The following is a 21720-nucleotide window of genomic DNA, read 5'->3' as shown; positions in this document are numbered from 1 at the left end:
GTTACTTCACAGCGACCTGGCTGACATTGTTTTGGTCTCAATTACTAGTTTCTGAGAATGTAGACGGGAGTTAACTAGAGATAAAGAAAAAAATCTATCAAGTCATTTGGGGAGGCAATGCCCCTCCCAATACAGGATTATTCCCTATAGCAATATATACTTTACAATGCTTTATCCCATCCATTTCTAATTGATTCAAGTGGTGGGACCTCAACCACTTTCCAGGAGAGACTGTTCTAGTATAATACTTTATTTCCTGATATGTGTTCAATCTAAAACTTCCTTTAGTTCAGGGGTGGCCAGCCTGTGGCTCCAGAGCCACTTGAGACTCTTCAGAAGTCAATATGCGGCTCCTTGTATAGGCACCGACTCCGGGGCTGGAGCTACAGGCGCCAACTTTCCAATGTGCCGGGGGGTGCCCACTGCTCAACCCCTGGCTCTGCCATAGGCCCTGCCCCCACTCCACCCCTTCCCGCCTCCTTCCCAGAGCCTGCCATGCCCTCGCGCCTCCCTCTCCCTCTCCAAGCCTCCTGCATGCCACGAAACAGCTGATCAGGAGGTGCAGGGAGGGAAGGGGAGGCGCTGATCTGTGGGGCTGCCAGTGGGCAGGAGGCGCTGGGAGTGGGGGAAGGGGGGAGCTGATGGAGGGCTGCTGACTTATTACTGTGGCTCTTTGGCAATGTACATTGGTAAATTCTGGCTCTTTTCAGGCTCAGGTTGGCCACCCCTGCTTTAGTTAATTTCACCCCCATTTCTCCTAGTTATATGCCCCCTTTTGACACTTTGAACAATTCCTCTCCTCAACCTTCATTGACTTTCACACAGCATCATAACCCCACTTAGTCAGTGTTTGGCCAGGCTGCACGCATTTAGTTCTTCTATTCTTTCATCATGTCAGTCATTCCAGTCACAGTCTCTTAATCATTTTTGTTATTTTTCTCTGAATTACTTTGTTAAATAGCTGTCCTGGTTCTGGAGAGCTCAGAACTGTACCAGTATTCCAGATGCTTCAGCAAGAAACCGTTTCTGTGGTTCCTGCCGCCTCCGCTTATGCATCCCAAAACTAACTAATTTCATTTTAGGACTTTTCTGTGTTGCACATCTCACACATACACACACATGCACGCACCATGCACACACCACACACACATTGTGCAATGGATTAATATTCCGCAAATGTGTTAGAAACTTTTTTCCCATTGGCTTCCTGATATTTCTAACCTTTCTAAGCCCCTTTGTATTCTCTCTCTGTTCTGCTTATATTTGGTCTACCACCTAATTTAATAATATCTGTGAATGTAACTAATGTCCTGTTTAGCCCTTCTTCTTCCATAGCATTAATCATTATCATTAAAATGTTAACTAAAACCATGCCCAGCACCGATCCCGGCAGCACCCTATTGAACCTCTTGTTCCAGCTTGATAGATTGCCACTTCCCTCTGTATTGAGTCTTTCAGCTAGAAATCAGTCCCTGTGATACTGTTTATAGCCACACAATTTGAATTCATGTATTGAGAAAGATTCCATTAAAAATAATGTGTAGGTTTGAGTTGTACCCACTAGTTCATGCTCGCCATCATTTAGTGTCACATCTACTGCAGCTAGATTATTATTACCTGCACTGCTTGTGGTTTTGCATAGTCTCAAAGTATAATACCATTCCTTTCTATTTTTGTTGTTTCTGTTTGTTGTTGCCTAAAATTGAAGGATTGCTACCTCTTCTTACCCAAACTAGAAGCACATGCTGGATATTTTTAAAGCCTGATCAACAAGCAGCACTGCCCCCTTTGAACTGAGTAAGCTGGTACCCCATCTGATGCAATGGAAACAGGTTTACTGCTTTGTAGTTCGGAATTTCATTTGTAATAAAGTGCTTAATTCAGTTGCTTTACTATTGCAGCAGGGCGTTTAGTTTTGGCTCAGGATTAAAACATAAGGCATGTTTTGCTGCTGGGTTCAGCCCAGATTTACTGTGCTTTCTAAAACAATTTGTTTTGCATAGCTGAAGCTAGGTTGAAATGGCTGCCAGTATTCAAGTGAGACAGATCAATTGCCCATTCTTTGGCAGTAAACTTTACCTCCAGCTCATAAGCACTAAGCTGTGCAGTTTTTAACTAAGTTTGGGGGCGGGGGTTGTTTTGGGATGGTTTTTATTTTTTTTTTTTTCATTTAATGCATCTTTCCCCATCTGGAGTTCTAACATTTTTTGTACAATTCTGGTTGGAGACCACTGTGGATGGAATTACAGCCTCAGCTTCTGTCTAAATAGCCCTCAGGCCACTCTGAACAATTCTGTTTCTACGGTCTGCTTTACATAGTTAGCAATCCCAGCCTGGAATTCTCAGATGAATAAATCATTGGCTCTTTGTCAGTTTTCCTCCTTCGCCTCAATGTTCTCTGATTCTCTGGATTCAGCGTTTTAAGACCAACTTCATATTCATTTAATTGTACAACAGTGAAAGGTTATTATTTTTGAATCATGTTTGACTTCTTTCCCCATTTTAACTTCCTTTGCTGCATAGAGGTTATTGTTAGTACTTACAGGGCTGGATTCACAAAGAAACTTAAAGATGGTGCTGCTGAATAAATTGTAGGTGCCTAGAAAATCGCTGAAACTGACAAAGCTTGAGTTAGGCTTCTAGGCTCTCTATTCAATGAATGGGGAGATATACACCTTAGACTGGGATTCACAAAAAGTCACTAAGCTAGCCCACAGGAGACGCCAAGCTGAGGGATGTGTGCTCAGCTCTTTCTCTCCCCCTCCCTCCCCCCGCTTCAGATCCAGGCCCAAGTCCAGGCTGCACAGAGGCGCCTTCCTCTGCTTGGGATTCTCAGCTGCAAACCCTCTCTTGAAGTTAGGTGCCTATGCTGTTCTTGCAAAGGAGAAGGAGGGGCAGCTCTCTCATCACTTTTAGCCCAGTGGTTGTGGTACTCACCTGAGATGTGGGAAATTCCTGGTTCAAGTCCCCACTCTGCCTAAAGGGAGAAGGTTTTTGGACAGGGATCTACCACCCCTCAGGTGAGTGCTCTGATATGAATAGGGCCCTACCAAATTCATGGACATGAAAAACACATCATGGACCATGAAATCTGATCTCCCCTGTGATATCTGTGCATTGTAGGGGAAGGGCAGGGCTGGGGCGCCCCAGCCGAGGGCTCCTACCCTCTGCCGGGATCCAGCTGCTAATCCTGGCCATGCTGGGGAGGGACAGAACTTCCTCTTCTCTTGCAGGGGCCACTCACGGGGCCAGGTCAAGCCCACCTCTGGGAACCTTCCCCAGCTGCAGGAAGCTCTGCAGCCGCTGGCTGGGAGCCCAGCTCTGAAGGCAGCGCAGAAGTGAGCATGGCACACCTTCCCATGCTTTCGCTCTCTGCCTCTCGCCCAAGGACTCTTTCGTTATTTATTCACAGTGGAACAACTTCAACAGCTTTCCTCTCCTCCTCTTCCACCCCATTAGCCATTTTGTGCGAGGTCACCTATAGGGGCTTGCTTCAGTAGGCGAGGTCTGAGCATGCTTACCAGATCAGCCCCCATAGATGAGTTAGACGGAGGGACACCTATCTGTCCCTTGTTTGTGCATTGCACTGAGGCTTATGCGTCTAGATACGGAGTAAGGGGCTGCAGTATACATGCACAGAGGCAGAAACATAGATGCCTGGCAAACTTCTACTTCAAAAATTAGGTACCAAGCAAATTTAAGCAAGTTTAGAGGGATTAGTAGCAGCTGAGCAGGTGGTTTGTGAATCCCCATGGACCTGATTCTGGAATGTAGACACCTGAAGAGGCATTTAGGCATCTAAGTCTCTTTGTGAATGTAGCCTATAAATGTGAATTCCCTGTAGTATAAACAAGGCCTTGCTATTGAAAAAGTTTCACAACTCTGTGAGAAAGATGTTTAATTTTCCTGGAAACACATCTATAAAATGCTTCATCTCAAAATTCAACACTCTGTGGGCTCCTCCTTTAAGGGTCTTTTTTAAAGATATGTAAAGAAGTAGGAGTCTGTCAAGATATGTAAAAATATAGACCTCATGGGCAACAAATTCCAAGGCCTGGCCATGCTGCATCTGGTTCAGGCCTCAAAGGAGGGGCTGTAAGCAAGCACCGACCTGCTCTCTGACAGAAGGTAGAGCAGCCTTGAGCAACCCAGTTGCATATGATGCTCAAGGGCCATTCTGGCAGCCTTAGACTAACCTGATCAATGACTCTTTAACCCGGCCCCGGCCACTATCCCACGGGGTGACATAAGGCCAGCTTTCAGGAACTCCCCTCTGTAGCAGAATCTCCAGCATGCTGGTTAGACTGGCTTTAAAGGCCGCACTATATTGCTGGGGCCATGGGAAATCACCACAGAATCAGGGTGCTAAAATGGGCACGTTTGCAGCCCATCCTTTCCCACCCCCAGCTGAACCTAGAAGATACTGGGCATCTCAAGATCTGGCTCAAGTGATAACCCTCAAGTGAATTATGCTGTTATGGAAATTGTGATGATGTCCCAATCAAAGAACTCCTAACAGTGGCTGAGGAATAAACATTAAGCACCAAATAAACTCCAAGGACTCAACAATCCCATTTTCATGCAAATATTGTTGGCAAGAAAAAACAAACAAATTATATTTTATGCCAAAAGAATTGTTTCTAATTAGAAGGTTTTTCAGTGTTTTCCTTGAGAAGTCAGCTGCTCTTAAAAGATAACACTACATCTTGCTCATTTGTGGAGAAATGTAGAAGGCACAGCAGCATGAGTTAATGAATATAAATCATAACTTTTATGAAATCTAGAATGCAGCACAGAATTTGTACTGATTCTTAGCCGTTGTGCCATATATTGCTGCTTCCCCGGAGAGTTCAATCTTTCGCCCTCTGGCTTTCCTTCCAGGTCCAAGGCTTTCCTTTCGTCTAAAGCATATTGTTTTAGACAACCCATGCATGTGATCACTCAACACTCATTAGAGGTTAGTTCTGAGGCCTTAATTATCCCCTCCCACACATAAATACACAGAAGGAGAAAAGTTAAGGCAAATTATCCATGGCTTGAAAGCCACACGCATCATATTGACTCATCCCCTCTCACAAGGGAGGGAATTGTGTGCCCAAGGAGAGAGGTTTCAGAGTAGCAGCCGTGTTAGTCTGTATTCGCAAAAAGAAAAAGAGTACTTGTGGCACCTTAGAGACTAACCAATTTATCAGAGCATAAGCTTTCGTGAGCTACAGCTCACTTCATCAGATGCTAGTTAATCTCCAAGGAGAGAGGATGTCCCAAGATCCATGGGAAAATCCAGCCACCGTGAGGCAGCCACATGGAGGGCTTGCCCTGCTGTGCTTCTCTCTCAGGAGTTATGCTGCAATTCTAACCCTATGTTTCTGCCAAATTACCAGTTTTAATTGCCAAGTATTATCTGACTTATATTATTTTGACATGTGAAATTTTATGATTATGCAACTGCATTTATTACTAGATTAGTTTGGCTTGGTTTTTCCTTTTTTAATAAGCATGCTGGCTCACTCAAGACTTACGGAATTTGGGAGGTTGGGGGGGGGGGGGGGGTTTCTGATCTCCACTCAGGCCGGTGCAGATTTATTTATTTTTTAAACAATCATACACACTCCTAGGAAAGTAGTCACTCTTGTAATCAGTTTCCAGTGTTTTCACCTACAGCATTTTCCAAATTTGTCAACTTTCTATCTGCTAGCTTTTCATACTTTGATTAGATTACCACAGAACAGAGGCCTGACAAATGATCAAAGATCAGCACTATTTTTATAAAAAGAAAAGGGCTTGTGGCACCTTAGAGACTAACAAATTTATTTGGGCATAAGCTTTCGTGAGCTACTGCTCAGTTCATCGGATGCATTCAGTGGAAAATACAGTGGGGAGATTTGGAAATTCATGAGTTCTATAAATTCTGTTCTTTCTGAAGGAAAATAATACTGATTTTTCATTTAAGACTAATCACCTACAACTTGATTTTCATCTTAAAATCCGCAACAAAGGCTCTCCAGCTCCATATTTTGTTTGTCAGAATATTTTTATTTCCATTTTGTTGCGCTCTACAGACTCTATCTTGACCTTGAATTTTAGATGTTGCCAACAGAGATGATTGACTGATACATGCCATTTTCTGTGATACACATTATTTTCACTTGAACGTCACATACATCATTGTTTTTTCTTATCTAACAAATTAAATACACCCAGGCCACAAAGTGGTGGTGATCTGGGTATTAGTTGGAATGATTCTGGTATTTTAGCAGCACTGACTCTAAAGTCAATAACAGTGTGTTTACCTCGTTGTTGAGACTACTTCAACTTCTATTTCAGAGGAAGCACAGATCTTTTAGTTTCCTTTAAATAACATCCTGATATTTTTAAGGTAAACTGCAACAAAGCAGAGGATGTCAGGTTGGCACCCCAATGCTTTAAAAGCTGCCTTGTTAGCCTCCCTTGAGATATTTTTGTAAAACCCACGCTGCACAATTTGAGTGAAGATTTTTACAGCTTTTTTGCACGTGTGAATAGAATGTTAATGAGAGAGCAACTGAAGTAGAAGCAACTAGTATTTAATCCCACAGTCCTCTTAATAGGAAGTTAGCAGGGGAGCATGGCCAGTCCTATCCCCCATGGAGCCCTATCAGAGGAGTACCTGTGGAGTTCCACACATACAGTCCTTCCTCTTTCACATGGACCAGGGGAGAGCCACAACAGAAGACTGCCTCATTGTGGAGGTAATCTGGGCCCCTGTCTCAGTTTGATTCAAAGTAGTTCACTCTGCCTTGTGAGTTGTGTGTACATTCATGCTGTACAATTTTGGTTCTTGTCCATTGTGCTCAGGTCTGTCACCCATACTCATGTTGAGATCACCTTACTCAGTTAGACTATTCACATATAAGGTATACTCAACATGAGGAATGCTGGCAGAATTGAGCCTTTGGTAAAACTAGAAAGTATACATGTCTTCACTAAACTTTATCATTGAAAATCACTTGCAATATTTTTCTGTGACTTTTCAGATAAAGAACAGTCTATCATCATTATTTTTACTCTGTTATCCTGTGTTCTTGCAATGGTTTGCTTCAGGCAGTTCACCTTCTGTTAGTTTGTGGAAGAGAGATTCTTTTTTAAAATGGATATCTTTATTTTATTTTTTTAATTGAAAAATCCTTTCCTTTAAATCCTTACATATTCTTTGTCATGCTTTGCTCAAGAGGGATGATCCCACAATCTAAAGGAAATATTTTTAATTATAAATATGCGATACAATCTTTCTTTGCTAGTAGTTGTAAAATTTGTTGAATTATGTAATGATGTAAGGCTTTTCTTTTTCTTTTTTTTGCTAGAATAAGCAGGGGAAACAACAAAGTAATAACCTTCAGTGTTATTATTAGCCAGGATGGGCAGGGATGGTGTCCTAGGCCTCTGTTTTCCAGAAGCTGGGATTGGGTGACAGGGCATGGATCACTTGATGATTACCTGTTCTGTTCATTCCCTCTGGGGAACCTGGCACCAACCACAGTCGGAAGACAGGATACTGGGCTAGATGGACCTTTGGTCTGACCCAGTATAGCCTTTCTTATGTTCTTATATATGCCATTCTGGTTGAAATTTTATTATTAATTTAAGTTCTAACACCATGCTTCTCTGTAGCAGTTTGTAGCCTGCTAAGGTGAATGGCTACTTCAGGTTACATGCAGTGTTGTTGTAATCGTGTTGGTCCCAAGGTATTAGAGAGACAAGTTGGGTGACGTTATATCTTTCATTGGGCCAACTTCTGGTGGTAAGAGAGACAAGCTTTCAAGCTACACAGAGCTCTACTTCAGGTCTAGGAAAGGTACTCGGGGCATGTCTACACTTACTTAAAACACTGCATCAGCACAGCTGCGCCACTGTAGCTCTTTAATGAAGATGCCCTATGCCGACTGGAGAGAGCTTTCCCATCGACATTGTTAATCCACCTCCCTGAGAGGTGGTAGCTATGTTGGCAGGAGAAGCTCTCCTGTCAGCATAGGCCTGATCTACACAGGGGGTTAGGTTAGTATAACTACATTGCTCAGGAGTGTGGATTTTTCACACCCTGGAGCAATGTACTTATACCGATATAGGTCTGTCATGTAGACCAGACCTCAGAGTGTCATAACTAAATACAAGGTGGAACAGATTGTTTAGCACAAATAGTTAGCACGTATTCTAAGAGACCAGTGAAGGTGAAATGGTTAACATCCCTGTAGCCCAAGGACAAAATAAGGTGTTAGTGGGTTACAGTTTGTTGTAATAAACCATAACAATGTGTAACTCACTAAACCTCCCTTTGTCCTATGACTACAGAGGTATTAATGGGCCACTTCACCTTTTAGGTGGCTTGCTGCCTAGTGGAATCCATAGCCCCAAGTTAGTCACCTAGGTTCCCTGTACCCTGTCTGGGGAGAGTTAGGAGCATAAGAATGAGATTCACAGAGGCCAGCAAGCTGAGCAGAAAGCTGCTAATGCTAGGGAATGCTGAAGAGAGGTGTGTGGCCTCTGAGTGATTTAGGTGCCTAAATCTAGGCTGGAGGGAAGATCCTGCCTCTGCCCAGATTCACAGCCATTAACCCTCTCCTGGAGTTAGGCACTTAAGAAGGTTTTTGAAAGACACAACATTGGTACTGCTGCTACTGTGGTGGTGGCAGCTGCTGCTTTGGACCTCCCTCCTGCCCCCTTATAATCTTTATCCTAGTGGTTAGAGCACTCACCAGGCGGAGGGAGACCCGTGTTCAAATCACTCCTCTTCCTGATGTGAAAAAGAAATTTGAACTTGGCTCTCCCACCTCTCATGAGAGTTCCCCAAGCACTGGGATATTCTGGGGTGAGGTCTCTCTCAATCTTTCTTTTTCAAACCAAGCCACTACATGCAAATAATTAAGTATGTATTGGGCCAGAGAGAGAGAGAGTGAGAAAAAGTGACTCTATAGGCCAGCAGTTAGTGGCATTTAGGCTCCTAAGTCTCTATGAAACTAGTCCTTTGCTTCTGTGATTTTCTTCACACACCCTAAACTTCTTTACCACTGTTTTCCAACCAGTACGGATGCTGAAATGGTCTTTTATTTCAAACCAGCTTTACACTTTACACTTAGCAAAACCGACAATCTAGACCACTTCTTTCAGAGAGCAGAGAACCATCTGCTTTACACCATCAAATCCCTAAAAGCACAGGTGCTAAACCCAGTGTTGAGGCTGCAGGGGCAATAACTCTTCTACTGAGAAACAGCCAGGAGAGTTTTAAAGCTTTTCACACAATACTTCCTTATTGTAGGAGGATGCAATTATTCCCAGATTCTTCAGGCACCAATTCCATTGGACAGTCCTGAAAGATTGTGTACTCATAGTAAAGACAAGGAAATTTAACAACAAAGTGTTCACTGGTTTCCCTCCCTCTCCCTGCTTTCATAGAAGGGAGCGATGCTCTCTTTGATAGAAATAATTTAATAAGAACCTTCATGCAAGATATGCCAAGAGCGACTTCCAACTAGCAGGCATTTGGCACAGATCCTGTTACTTTGCCCTAGGAGAGGCTTCCTTGTGGCTTACATTGCAGAATTGCTATCTAAAGCCACAAAGGTTGTTAGTCAAGTCATGGCTGCAGTAACGTACAGGACATTACAGTGAGCCTGATTCTCTCTACCACTCAGTGCTTTAATTGTGCATGGGTGTAAAACATGTGACTTAGTGAAGTTACTCCTGATTTACACTGGCACGAGAGGAGAACTGGGTCCAGTAAGTCCATTCTCTGAATGAGGAAAAGGATCTACTAAGCGCTCAGTTGCACATGTCCTAAGCAGGCACAATTCCCTTTGACATTCTAGGCACCAAGATATCCTTTCAAAGCAGTCACTTCCCTGGGAGTTGAGCTTGTGCAAGGAGTCTGTGATTAGGTGATAAATCTGTTCGTACAGTACTCATACAAACTCATGAACAATGAGAATTCAGCAGAGAGTAACAATGCTTAGTTATATATGTCTGTAAAGAGGGCAGTAGTCCCTTACCACTATGTAATCTAGCTGCTTCCACAGACAATCAAACCCAGTGCACATGGGAGTTCAGGGGAGCAAGAAGACCAGCACATGCGGGGAGATTGAGATAGAACTACTATGCAGAGTTAGAGTGGCTGGGACTGTCTTCCCAGATCATTATTCTCTGTGTTCTAGTAGTGCTAGATGCCAATTTCAGTGAAAGGGGTCCTATTGTGCTAGACCCTGTACAAACATGTAACAATCCTTGGACTAAAGAGATTATGCTGCTGTGAGAGAGAGGAGTAATATACCACAGAGCAGAGTGAGGCTGGGATTTACCTCCTCCTTGGACTTTTGCGTAAGTGAATATAACAAGAACTGGTATGTACCTTATTTAGTACAGTTTGTATTCAAATGCCAGAGATAGCACTTGATCAGATTTCATCTGATGTAAATACAGACTTTGTTAAAATGACCATTATTTGCTATGAACATGTTTAATTTTTCACCTAATAGTCATTTCAGGGATTACTCTCTATACGGGGTAGTCAATTATTTTTTGTCAAGGTCCAAATTTCTTGATCACGGAATAATCAAGGTCCAGACGCCAGAGAAAATAAATAAATAATGATAAGTAAATAAAAAGATTTCAGGGTCCATTCAAAAGCATCTGGCAGTCTGGATTTGGCCGGCAGTCCACCTGTTGACTACCCCTACAATACACATTAACTTGATTACCATTTCTTAACTACGCTTTTTCATTGTAATTATTCAGATCCCTATGTGAAAATCCATCTGATGCAGAATGGTAAGAGACTGAAGAAGAAAAAGACAACAATTAAAAAGAACACTCTGAACCCCTACTACAATGAATCGTTCAGCTTTGAGGTACCCTTCGAGCAAATCCAGGTAATGTCAAACCCTGCTTTCCCCTTCCTCTGAATTCCATTTCTCAGCCTTCATAAATACTTAACAGGGACCTTGTTAATTCTGAAGTGTGCATGCCTTCATTAGCACCTATGTGCCAACCCCGCTCTACGTTAGATAAGTGTGACTGCTTCAAGAGGGAAATGATAACATGCACGGAACTTATGAAGGGTTGATTCATCAGTGAAAAATGGATAACTGGCATTTTATGGTCAGAAGCAATGGATACCCAAAAGAAAAACCAAACAGGAAGATAGTGATAAGAGAAGAAATACACTGACAAAAATTTTAGAGATAGGAGTTAAATGAGTTTCGGCCATTTTCCCTATATCATATTCATTATTTAATTAGGCTCATTTATAGAAAAACATATTTAAACATTATTTAAATGAATACTGTAAATGTTTCTGTGACCTTTGTGTACTTCACGTATAACATTCATTTTGATAAACTTCCACTAACATGTCAGGTAATGGAATAATGGTTATACCAGGTCCATGATCATTAAGAGCAAAGAGAAGAGAGGGATCATAGAGGCAAAGCAGAGTTGTCAAAACTAGTAGAAACAGCTCATTAGCAGCAGCAATGTGGAACGTAAAACAGGATAAGAATAACATCTTTCAACAACCTATCATAAGTTCAGATTTGTGTATTTGTGAACAGTCTGCCAGTATGCATGCGCACAGAACTGTGCAAAAGAGAGAGGTGATCCTGGAGCACTGAGTTTTAAAAACAAGACTTTAGTGAACTGCTATCTTAAAAGGTGCTGAGTGGACCCCACTGGAGTGTGAAATCCTACACAGGACAAGCACAAAATAGCTGAACACTGGCAGAGCAGAATGGGGTAGCTGCCTATTAACCTCTGAGTGTGAAAGAATAGTTCAGTCTCCATGCCCTTTCAACCTCTGGTCACTCTGCTGAGGTTGCTTATACAGGTGCTTATTGCTGTTAGTGGTCTTTTATAGCAATATCCACAGACATTTGCACTGAAACCTACATTTCAAATAGGCCACCAATCAGCGACCAGATGGCAATGATTTTCAGTCACTAATTAAGCCGTGCAGATTTGAACCAGTGACCAGAAGATGAAACTCATTTCATGATCAGTCCTCTGAGCCCTCCATTCCCACCCCCTCAAGGCCACATCACTGTTTGTACTGTATCCATCCTTGGCGGGTATGACAATAAAAAAAAAACATTCTGCTAGTCATTAGGCTAATGGTTCCCGGTAACATCAGGCATTTTATTTTTTACCATAATAAGAACTTTAAACAGTCTTACACTAAGATAAAGCCAATACACTCTAGGGCAATGATCGTACCCTGCATCTAATACATAAATGTCCATTTGGGGCTATCATTGACAATAAAAGCAAATACACTGCAAGCAACATTATGTTGTAAGACATCATTCTGGCTTCTAGAAATAGAAGCATGAAAGATATTGCATTTTATCATGAATGGTCTTAAGGAAGAGAGTCTGAGTTTGATGTAAAAAGAAAAGGAGTACTTGTGGCACCTTAGAGACTGTGCACTTCTGTCATAAATGCTTATGTAAATACTTACATGCCTGGAGCTGTCATATCCTCCTTTGGCTCATTGATTTGTGCACGCTGTCATGGGAAGGGGCTACAAAGAGTGATTATGACTCAGCCCTTGTAGCCTTTACTCACAGGAGTAATCCCATTAATAGTAGTGGAACTCCTACTGCAAGTAAGGACTGCAGGATCTGGCCTTTTTAGAATAAAAGGGTGACTGACCCCTTGGCACCAAAAATATTTTTCTGTGTAAATTACGTTTTCCCGCAATTCATAAAACCTACCTGGAGAAACAAATCCCAGTCTGTCATGAATCCAGGAGCTGTGTACATTTATAATAGCATGAAGCAGAGTCAGGAAAACTGTCATAGATTCATCCTTTAAAATGAAAGTCTCGAAGGGAAAGTGTGTACAGTTAAGTCAAATCAGCCTGAGGCTGTTTCATCTCAGATGCTATTGAGGAAAACCCAGTTTCACTAGGGGAATAAGTTATGTTTGTGCTATTCAGACATATAGTAAGGACCAAATGAGCACACATGCACTTACTAATGCACAACACAGACACCTGAGATTCACTTAGACTGGGCCATATGGCAGGCAATACATAACACGGTATAATATCCAATCTCCTTCCAACCTCCTCAGCATGTAGATTACATTAGCCTGACTTGCCTTAGACTCTCATGCGCCTAAATGTAATTTACACCCTTATGTAACAACTCTGAATTTGGTCTCCCGAGTCTACATTGCTGTAACTAACATGCTGGAGGGCTAGGAAAGAGGCCTGGAACACGAAATGCAACGAACAAATAGGCGAGTCTAAGAAGTTGTAAATTACACTTCTGAATCTGATCTTCTGAGTTTGTGGGTGTAACTTACACAGTGGGGAGGATATAAGTTACACCCACAAACTCAGAAGTCAATACCTCTTTAGACTCACAGCTCAAGTTAGCCCTACAAGCCTATGCCAGTCTAATCATCTTTCCACAAAAACCACAAGTTCCGCTTTTTTTTAAAAAAAATATTGCTTCAGAGCCCATTTGAATAAGAAATTTGATTAGAGGAAAGCTGTGGGAGGGGCTTTGGCTCAGGACCCAGCTACAGTAGCTTTCTTGGAACATGCTGTTTGTTGTCCTGCTTTGGTGACCTGGCTTCTGTTCCCGGCTCAGCCACTGACCAACCTTGGAGAAACTGGGGCACAGAGAGGAGTAAATGACTTGCCCATCTGTAAAATGAGGATAATGATGCTTACTTCCTTTGTAATGCACTTTAAAGTTTACTGATGAAGTGTACTATATAAGAGCTAAGTAGCATTATTATTGACTTCCAAGGCGGGTGCGAAAGCCCATTCCATAGGTAGATAAAGTGCACAGTAGTCACTTCACATGCTCTGTTGCTGCCGGCAAAAAACAGTAGCACTCTGACTCCTATGTAATTCTGTTTGTTGGGATTTCACATCAGAAGCCCAAATAAAAAGGAGAGAATAAACAGCTGTGTTTTGTCTCTGTGCGTGGGTTCCTTCTCTGGAGGGTTGTACTTTTGCAGTCCTGTTTCCTGTCGGAGCTAATTAAGATAATAAAAAATTTGCATGTGGTTTTGAAGATCTATCTCATAGTGGGCCAAAAAAAATAAATAAATAACAAAAGGTATGCCCATACCTGGCTATTGTATTTTACTTCACACACACCTGATCCCTACTCACATGGGTCCTTTCAGCCAACCACTGCTTTCTTTTAGAATCTTTCCAAAGTCCATATCTTCAAACATGTAGAAACAGGAGCTACATCATCTTATGTTGCTTTAAATTAGTGTAGACCCAGATGGGAGGGTGCAGCCCTTTTGGTGTGGCAGGGTGGAAGACCCACCCTACACACTGGCTGTGTGTCCAAGATATGGGGAGCACAAGGAACATCTAGTGCATGACACCTCTTGAGCTGCACTGTGCATTCCTTCGCCATAACAAAGGATCTCTTCCATATAATGAGCATACCAATCAATTGACATGGCTGTTTTGATCTTGATTTCATTCATAGGAGTTTGTAACCTGTTATTTCAGACTTTGAATTCTCATATCATTCGAAATCTGCTACTACTTGTTGTGCTATCCACCCTCCCCCTTCTCACCCACAAACTCTGAATTCCAGTTCTGTACTCTGTTTACCTGCAGGTCTTGCTCATTGCTCTTTGTTATCTCCTTTTAGAAAGTGCAAGTTGTTGTGACTGTTTTGGACTATGACAAGATTGGCAAGAATGATGCTATCGGGAAAGTCTTTGTGGGCTACAACAGCACTGGTGCAGAGCTACGACACTGGTCAGACATGCTGGCCAACCCAAGGCGACCCATTGCACAGTGGCACACCTTACAGGTTGAGGAAGAGGTAGACGCCATGCTTGCAGTCAAGAAGTAAACAAAAAACAAAAGATGAAAAAGAAGCCTTTCTGCATTTGCCCACATAGTGCTCTTTAGCCAGTATCTGTAAATACCTCAGTAATATGGGTCCTTTCATTTCCAGCCATGCGTCCTAACACAGATGAGTGGTACTTAAAATCCTGTTTTGATTTGCACAACTTTTAATGTAGAGAGCCCTCTAAAGGCCTTTCATTTCACCTCTGCCCCCCAGATCTACTCTTCTTTTAAGCAATATGATGTGTAGATAGAGCATGACAGAAATTATTTATTGTATCACACAGGTGTATATACCAGTATGCTGAGAATTTATTTCTAGTTTGTGTATTTGTATGTTGTAAACGTTTCCTAATCTGTGTATATCTAGATGTTTTTAATAAGATGTTCTATTTTAAATTATGTAAATTGACTGAGATATAGGAGAGCTGATAATATATTATAGGGTAACTATTGTATCGTCTGCATTCCAGCAAAAATTCCAACTTGTAAGGCACTAGTAGTGTTACACTGACATATTAAAGGACAACTTAAATCTGAGCTTTCAAGTGAACCATTTAAAATAACAAGATATGCCTACGCAGTACACCTTGGAGGGGTGAATCCAATTTTGTAGACTTCTTTTTCACAGGCAACTTAACATGATCTGAGCAGTTCCATGGCTGACCTCAAGGAAGCGTAGCCAATAGATCATTTTTTCTGTATATATTTAAAAAAACTGAAATCATGGCTTTACACTGACAATTGAGGAAGCAGTTCCATGGGAGATAATTTCACATAACAACAACATGGGGGAGACTGGGGGCTGGGGGGGGGGGGGGGTAGGGGAATTTCAGCAGTAATGAAATGCTGCATCGAACCATGAAAAGAAAAGGTAGCTCTCCATTATCACCTTTATACAAAATTAACATACTGTGAATTCCAGTTGTGATTTCACACTCTAGGATTCTAATGAGTTTGCACATTAGACTTTGTAACAAAATATTTTATTATACTAACAGATTAGAAGGGAATGCAGAATATTTTTAAGCACAGCCGTGTATGTTTATTATACAAGTTTCATGGTGAACAGACAGTATTGTAATCCCATCAAAAGAAGACAAAAATTAGCCATAGTTCTGAATGCACTTCAAAGTAAGCCAAAAGAGAACAGCTAGTGACCTTTTTTATATACTGTTTATACTTAAGTTTTAATTTGTCCTTTAAAAACAAGTGAAACAAAACAAATAAGTTCAAGAAAACTGAAGCAACCTCTTATGTATACCAGATGCTCGTTTCAGGAGGAGTTTTTAAATGTTTTCAATGTTATTATGTAGTAAATGGCACTATTATAAAGCTATTAGTCATTCCATAAGAGTCTTGAAAGACTGCTCTGTGTACCACTGTGACTGCCGTGTGTGCTTAGAAATGTAGTTTTCTCAGTGGATAGCAATCAATTTATTCCGTAGTGATCTTGTAATAATACTGCCATTCCCTTCTACTGCACTGCTGAAGGAGTGCATAGCACAAGCAGTTCTAGTTACTATGGACCAATTTAGAACTGACACGCTATGCATAGGACAAGGATGTTATATAGATTTGGACGACCACACAGCATTTTGTCCAGCACTGTGCAATATTCCACATTCCCCCCCTCCCCCCCCGGCCCCATTTGTAGACAGTTTCATCTCATGGCTAGACAGCATATGATCTCAGATTATAGCATTTCATCCTGTCATTTTGGGCATTACATTTGATCTCACATCTCATCCTTTGAGACTCTTTATTTTAAGGACTGTGAATATATTTATAATGCTTTGAAGACTTAGTTCTTTTCAGTACCACTAAACACCAAAAAATGGGGCACAAATACACCTTTTGGAGGTGTGATTTAAAAAATAAATAAATAAAGCTACAGCCTGAAATTATATTAAACTAAACAGGGGTGTGAGCAATGGAGTCCATGCTGAAAAATAAATTCCCCAACCCCCTCCAGATGTTATTTATGAGGGATAAGGTGCAGCCCTACAGAATTCAGCCCATGTGTAGAAAACCAACCCAACCCTCATTAAATTGGGAAGCACAAAATGGATATGAAACCGCTATAGTCTCTCCCCACTCCAAAATATAGGAATAGCAACACCAATCATTTTTAGAGTTGTTTCTTTTGACATGAAACATGGAAAAGGTACAACTGAGGCATATTTTGAGATAACATATGTGAACGCAGGAAGTGTCAAGCTGGAATATTTTTTAAAGGACCAAACCCCACCAGAGAAAGGAACTAGGTTGACAGAGTTGCAGCAAAGAACAGGTATTCAGCTTCATGATATCCAGCTTTAAGTTGTTCATTCAAGAAATTTGCGTGTTCAAATTTGCAGGTTCAAACTGCCAGAACCGATTCAGTGTGTTAAGGTATTCTTAATGCATTCTCTTCCTATACTGCCAGACTGAATGTCACCAGAGAATTGGTTTGTAATGTACTATGACTCTCAGAGACCGAACCTGCTATATGACCAAGATGACATTTTCATCCTCAAAGAAGCCACATGTACCTTTCTGACAAAGCTGTGTAAAGTATTAGAATCTGATGCTGTAGAAAGATCCTAGTTGCCTTTGTGTATATTTACTGCCTGCTTGAGTGTTTCTACATGTGGGTTTTCTCTGTATCTTGTAGAAATGTTTGGGGTGTTTTATCCTGCCATATTGCTCGTGACCCACGAGCTGACAACTTTAGCTGTATTTTACCTTCATTTTTGATGAGGTGGTTTATATTTTGTTTCACTTTGTGTAGTAAATCCCCCAGTAGAGCTGTCGTTAAAATAGCATACATACATATTCAATAAAAATGTTTTATTTCCTGTTGATGTCTCAGTGTTTCAACTCTTTTGATTTAAAATGAAAAAGATGTTGCTCCCTAACGTTTTTGAGCACAGTCACAGTCTGGCTTTGCTCTGATACAAGTAGACAAGTCACCAAAATCTGAAACTTAACAGCTGCCTGGTCTCTGTAAATATAAGGGCTAACTACGAAGGAAACCTAGGCACTCTAAATGTGCTCCCATTACTTTCCACCAGTCAAGGGCAATAAATTGTTTTCACAGCTGAAGTACTGTTTTCCCAAGTAGTTTGAAGTTCTGAGTGTTTATTGGTGTCTATATTATGATTTAGAACTCATACTGTCCCATCACGAGATGCATTATCTTCTATACCGAGCCAGAAGTAAACCCACCCAGCCAGCTTCTATCCATTTATTTTGTGTTAAAATGACAAACATCAGAAAAAATACTCATCTTTTTATTTACTTTCCACTCCAAATAGTGAGGTACTTGACTGAAATATCTGGAGAAACATGTCTAGTGGCAACACAAAGCACAGAGAAAGAGCTCAGGATTTAAGTAACTCCTTCCAAGAAGAATGGTAAAAAATGAAGTACGTTTTTAAAGGCATTTAATTTAACATTTACAAATATCTATCACCCTGTAGGATCCCACCTACTGTCATTTCTTTCCTGTTCTCAGACAAGGAGATAACTGTTTTGTTGGATCTCCCACAGCAGTAACTGTTGATAAATATCTTTTAGCAGCAACCTGTGACTGTATTGCACCACTGTTTACCAAGAAGTATAGTATCAGAGGGGTAGCCGTGTTAGTCTGTACCCACAAAAACAATGAGGAGTCCAGTGGCACCTTAAAGACTAACAGATTTATTTGGGCATAAGCTTTTGTTCAAGAAGTATAGCTTGTTTTCAAATTTGTTTTTGTAACTTTTTTTCAGTTTTTACACATCCCAGATTATTTTGTTTTATGAGTTATACTGTCATCACGTAATCCTTATTTCATTTACATTCAGGGATAAGGGTAGTTTTCTTTACTGTCCGAATAGCATTTGCACAGTACAATGTGCTAGGCTGGTTCCCTCTCTCCTCTAGGCCTTGATTCATCCCTATTCAGTAGAGCACTTATGTCAAAGAGAAATTAAGCACATGCTTAAGTGTTTTGTTCAACAGGGACAGACTTAAGAAGATGCTTAAAAGCTTTGCTAAATATGGGGCTCTAATGCTGCCCTTTCTAAGAATAAATGACAGCCTTACAGTCAGCATTTAAGGCCAGATCAGCTAATCTGACCTCCATAAAGCACAGGCCACCAATACCGCCCAGCACCAAAACACCGAACCCAGCAACTGAAAATTAGACCAAGTCTTCCAGCCCACAGGAGCCTCGACTGTTATGTGCCACAGGCAAGGAACAAAAGGAACAAAAACATTAAATGACAGGTAATTCTGGCAAGTGGTCCCAACCCACATGCTGCAGTGAAAGGTGAAGAAGCTGACCACAGGAAAATTCCTTCTGGATCCCCCACATATGGTGAGCAGTTAGACCCTGAACACATCACCAAGAACCAACCAGCCATATACCTGACAGACAGAGAATGCTCGCTGTCACCTAAGAGCCCTGGTCCATCCGTCCCAGTGTTCCATCACCAGCCGTGGACATCCCTGATGCTGCAGAGAAAGATTTTTTTAAACTGAATACATTCGGTGGGAGAGAGAGAATCCCTTCCTGACCCCTTCGGGGAGGCCAGTTGAAACCCTGAAGCTTGAGCTTTTAGGCACACAAGATAAACCAGAAGTGAGCCCCAGGGCTGCTAATTCCTGCTTCCGCCCACAACAAACAACCCTGTTATATAGTTGCATTCATAAATTTGTCCAGCTCTCTCTCAAGTTGTTTGCCCCCACAACTCCCTTTGCAAGGCTGGTCCAGAACCTCACCCTGAGCTAGTTTGAAACCTTCTAATGTCCAGCCTCAATTTGTTCATGGCCACTTTATACCCATTTGTTCTTGTGCCAATATTGTTCTTCATCTTAAATAACTCTTCACCCTCCCTGGTCTTTAGTTATAACGAGTACTCATATCCCCTCTCAGCCTTCTCTTTTTGCTAGACTGAACAAGCCAGGCTCTTTTAGGCGCTTCTCGTACGATAGGCCCTCCATTCCCCTGGTCACCTTATAGCTTTTCTCTATACTTGTTTCAGTTTAACTTCACCTTTCTTGAACATGGGTAACCAGAAACGTACACAGTAGTCCCAATGAGATCTTTCCAGTGCCTTGAACAAAGCCATTAATACTGCTCTATCTGTGTAAATGCATTGCCTGATACATCTTGGGATCACCTTGGTGGTTCACAGTCATCCTGTGATCAACCCACGTACCCAGGGCTCTCACCTTGTCTGCCATTTCCAATCAATAAGGCCCCAGATTGTAGCAGAAATTCTTATTATTAGATCCTAAGTGCATGACCTTGCACGTTGTACTATTGAATTTCATCCCATGTCTATCACTCCAGTCTTCAAGACCATCCAGATCTTCCTGTATAATAGTCCAATCCTCCTCTGTATTGCTGATGCCTGCTAACTTTGTGTCATCAGCAAAATTTCATTAGTACGCTCCTACCCTTTGTGCCAAGATCATTATAGGCTTGATTGCTGCTCAGATTTGAGAGCCCTCAAAGCCTACTGAACACCATGGAGGAGTTTAGCACCTCACAGGAGTGCTGAGCAGTTCACAGGAGCAAACCCAAAATGATGGAAAATGACACAACTCATTGTATTTTATGATACACTTAAGAAGAAATGTATGCATCAACAAACAACAATTACAAAGCAAGACTTTGCTTACATCCATGTAACTAAAGAAGAACTGCTTTTGTTCTTATCTACCCCTACGGAGTGTCTCATCAACAGCTTCTGACAGATGATCAGAGTTAGCGGGTTGGTGTCTTTACAGCCTTCTGGAACCCTGAGAAGTTCTCCCAAATAAACCTGACCTTTCTGAGAATGCCTTAAGACTCCAGTGTCCTCAGACTATTCAGAATGTCCTCTCCTCCATTAGTCACACTTTCCCCCACCAACCAACTAAAACCTTGTATAGCTGCCAGCTCCAAGCAAGACAAAGCAGTCATACGTCTTCTCAAGGTTCCAGCCTCAAAGTGATCTTGAGAGCAGTCAGGCTTTCAGGTAAATGATTCATGGAATCTGCATCTATGTATTGTCAGAGATGCTGTAAGGACCTCTCCCTACAGGTTCTGCAGCACCGAGATGTTAACATTTCTACATTGCAGGGTACATATCTTCCCCAGAGCTGCAAGTGGTACCAACTTCAGGAGAAATTGGCTGCTTTTTCTCCTTCCAATCTAGGCTTCTGTATGTTCATAAGAAGCAGCTGGTGCCTCGGCTCAATAGCTTCTGATTCCCATATGAGCAGCAGTTTGCTTGAACACAGTTTTTCCACTTTGTCCTAGCGCATAGGAACAAACAAACAAATACCACAAACCCCCATGCTTCCGTTATCTGCTCAGTTTCCATTCTTATCAGCCATTTTAGCTGATTTTCAAAATGCTAGCCTTATGGCAGCCAAAATCAGTTTTTCTACCATGAATAATCAGTTAAATCTTGTTTTTACAACTAACATGGGGGGGGAAATGCTTCAAATAATAGCTGTTATACTAAGTGGGAAAAGCAGAAAAAATTACTCATTTTATTCAGCTCATTTAACCCCTAATCAACTGTCAAGTAAAATATTCTTTCCAACTGACAGCCTCAGTTAGCAAGGACCTACATCGCTCAATCACTTTTCACATTATGAGTTACTGAAAGAAAGCTAATTGCCTCTTACTTATGCAAAAGGAGAATGAGGACATCATATATTCTGATTACTGTATGAGCCAGTTTCCTTATTTATTTTTGCATTAGCAGTTTCATTTTATATATTGCCAGATCAATGCCTTCCCCTTAAAACTGATTTCTCAAGATATGCATTAAAAAAAATTACTGCCAGATTCCTATTTCTGGTGTCAGTTGAGGCACAATTTTATTATCCACACTTTGCAT

The 21720-nt window shown here is 41.5% G+C and overlaps 1 protein-coding gene across 7 annotated transcripts in view; it reads left to right on the top strand.

Annotated features, from left to right (window-relative positions):
- The window catches only part of SYT1 (synaptotagmin 1), a 519707-nt gene extending 502007 nt beyond the window's left edge, over positions 1 to 17700 (top strand). For all 7 annotated transcript variants that reach the window (XM_075124345.1, XM_075124344.1, XM_075124343.1 and 4 more), the window contains 2 exons: positions 10762 to 10895; positions 14652 to 17700. In XM_075124345.1, the coding sequence (XP_074980446.1) occupies positions 10762 to 10895; positions 14652 to 14858 (341 nt within the window). In that variant the 3' untranslated portion in view covers positions 14859 to 17700. The remainder of the gene's footprint in view (positions 1 to 10761; positions 10896 to 14651) is intronic.
- Positions 17701 to 21720: the final 4020 nt, after the last annotated feature.

The sequence above is a fragment of the Caretta caretta genome, chromosome 1, assembly GCF_965140235.1.
Source record: "Caretta caretta isolate rCarCar2 chromosome 1, rCarCar1.hap1, whole genome shotgun sequence".
Classification (NCBI taxonomy): domain Eukaryota; kingdom Metazoa; phylum Chordata; order Testudines; family Cheloniidae; genus Caretta; species Caretta caretta.
This window is presented reverse-complemented; position numbering and strand designations above follow the sequence as displayed.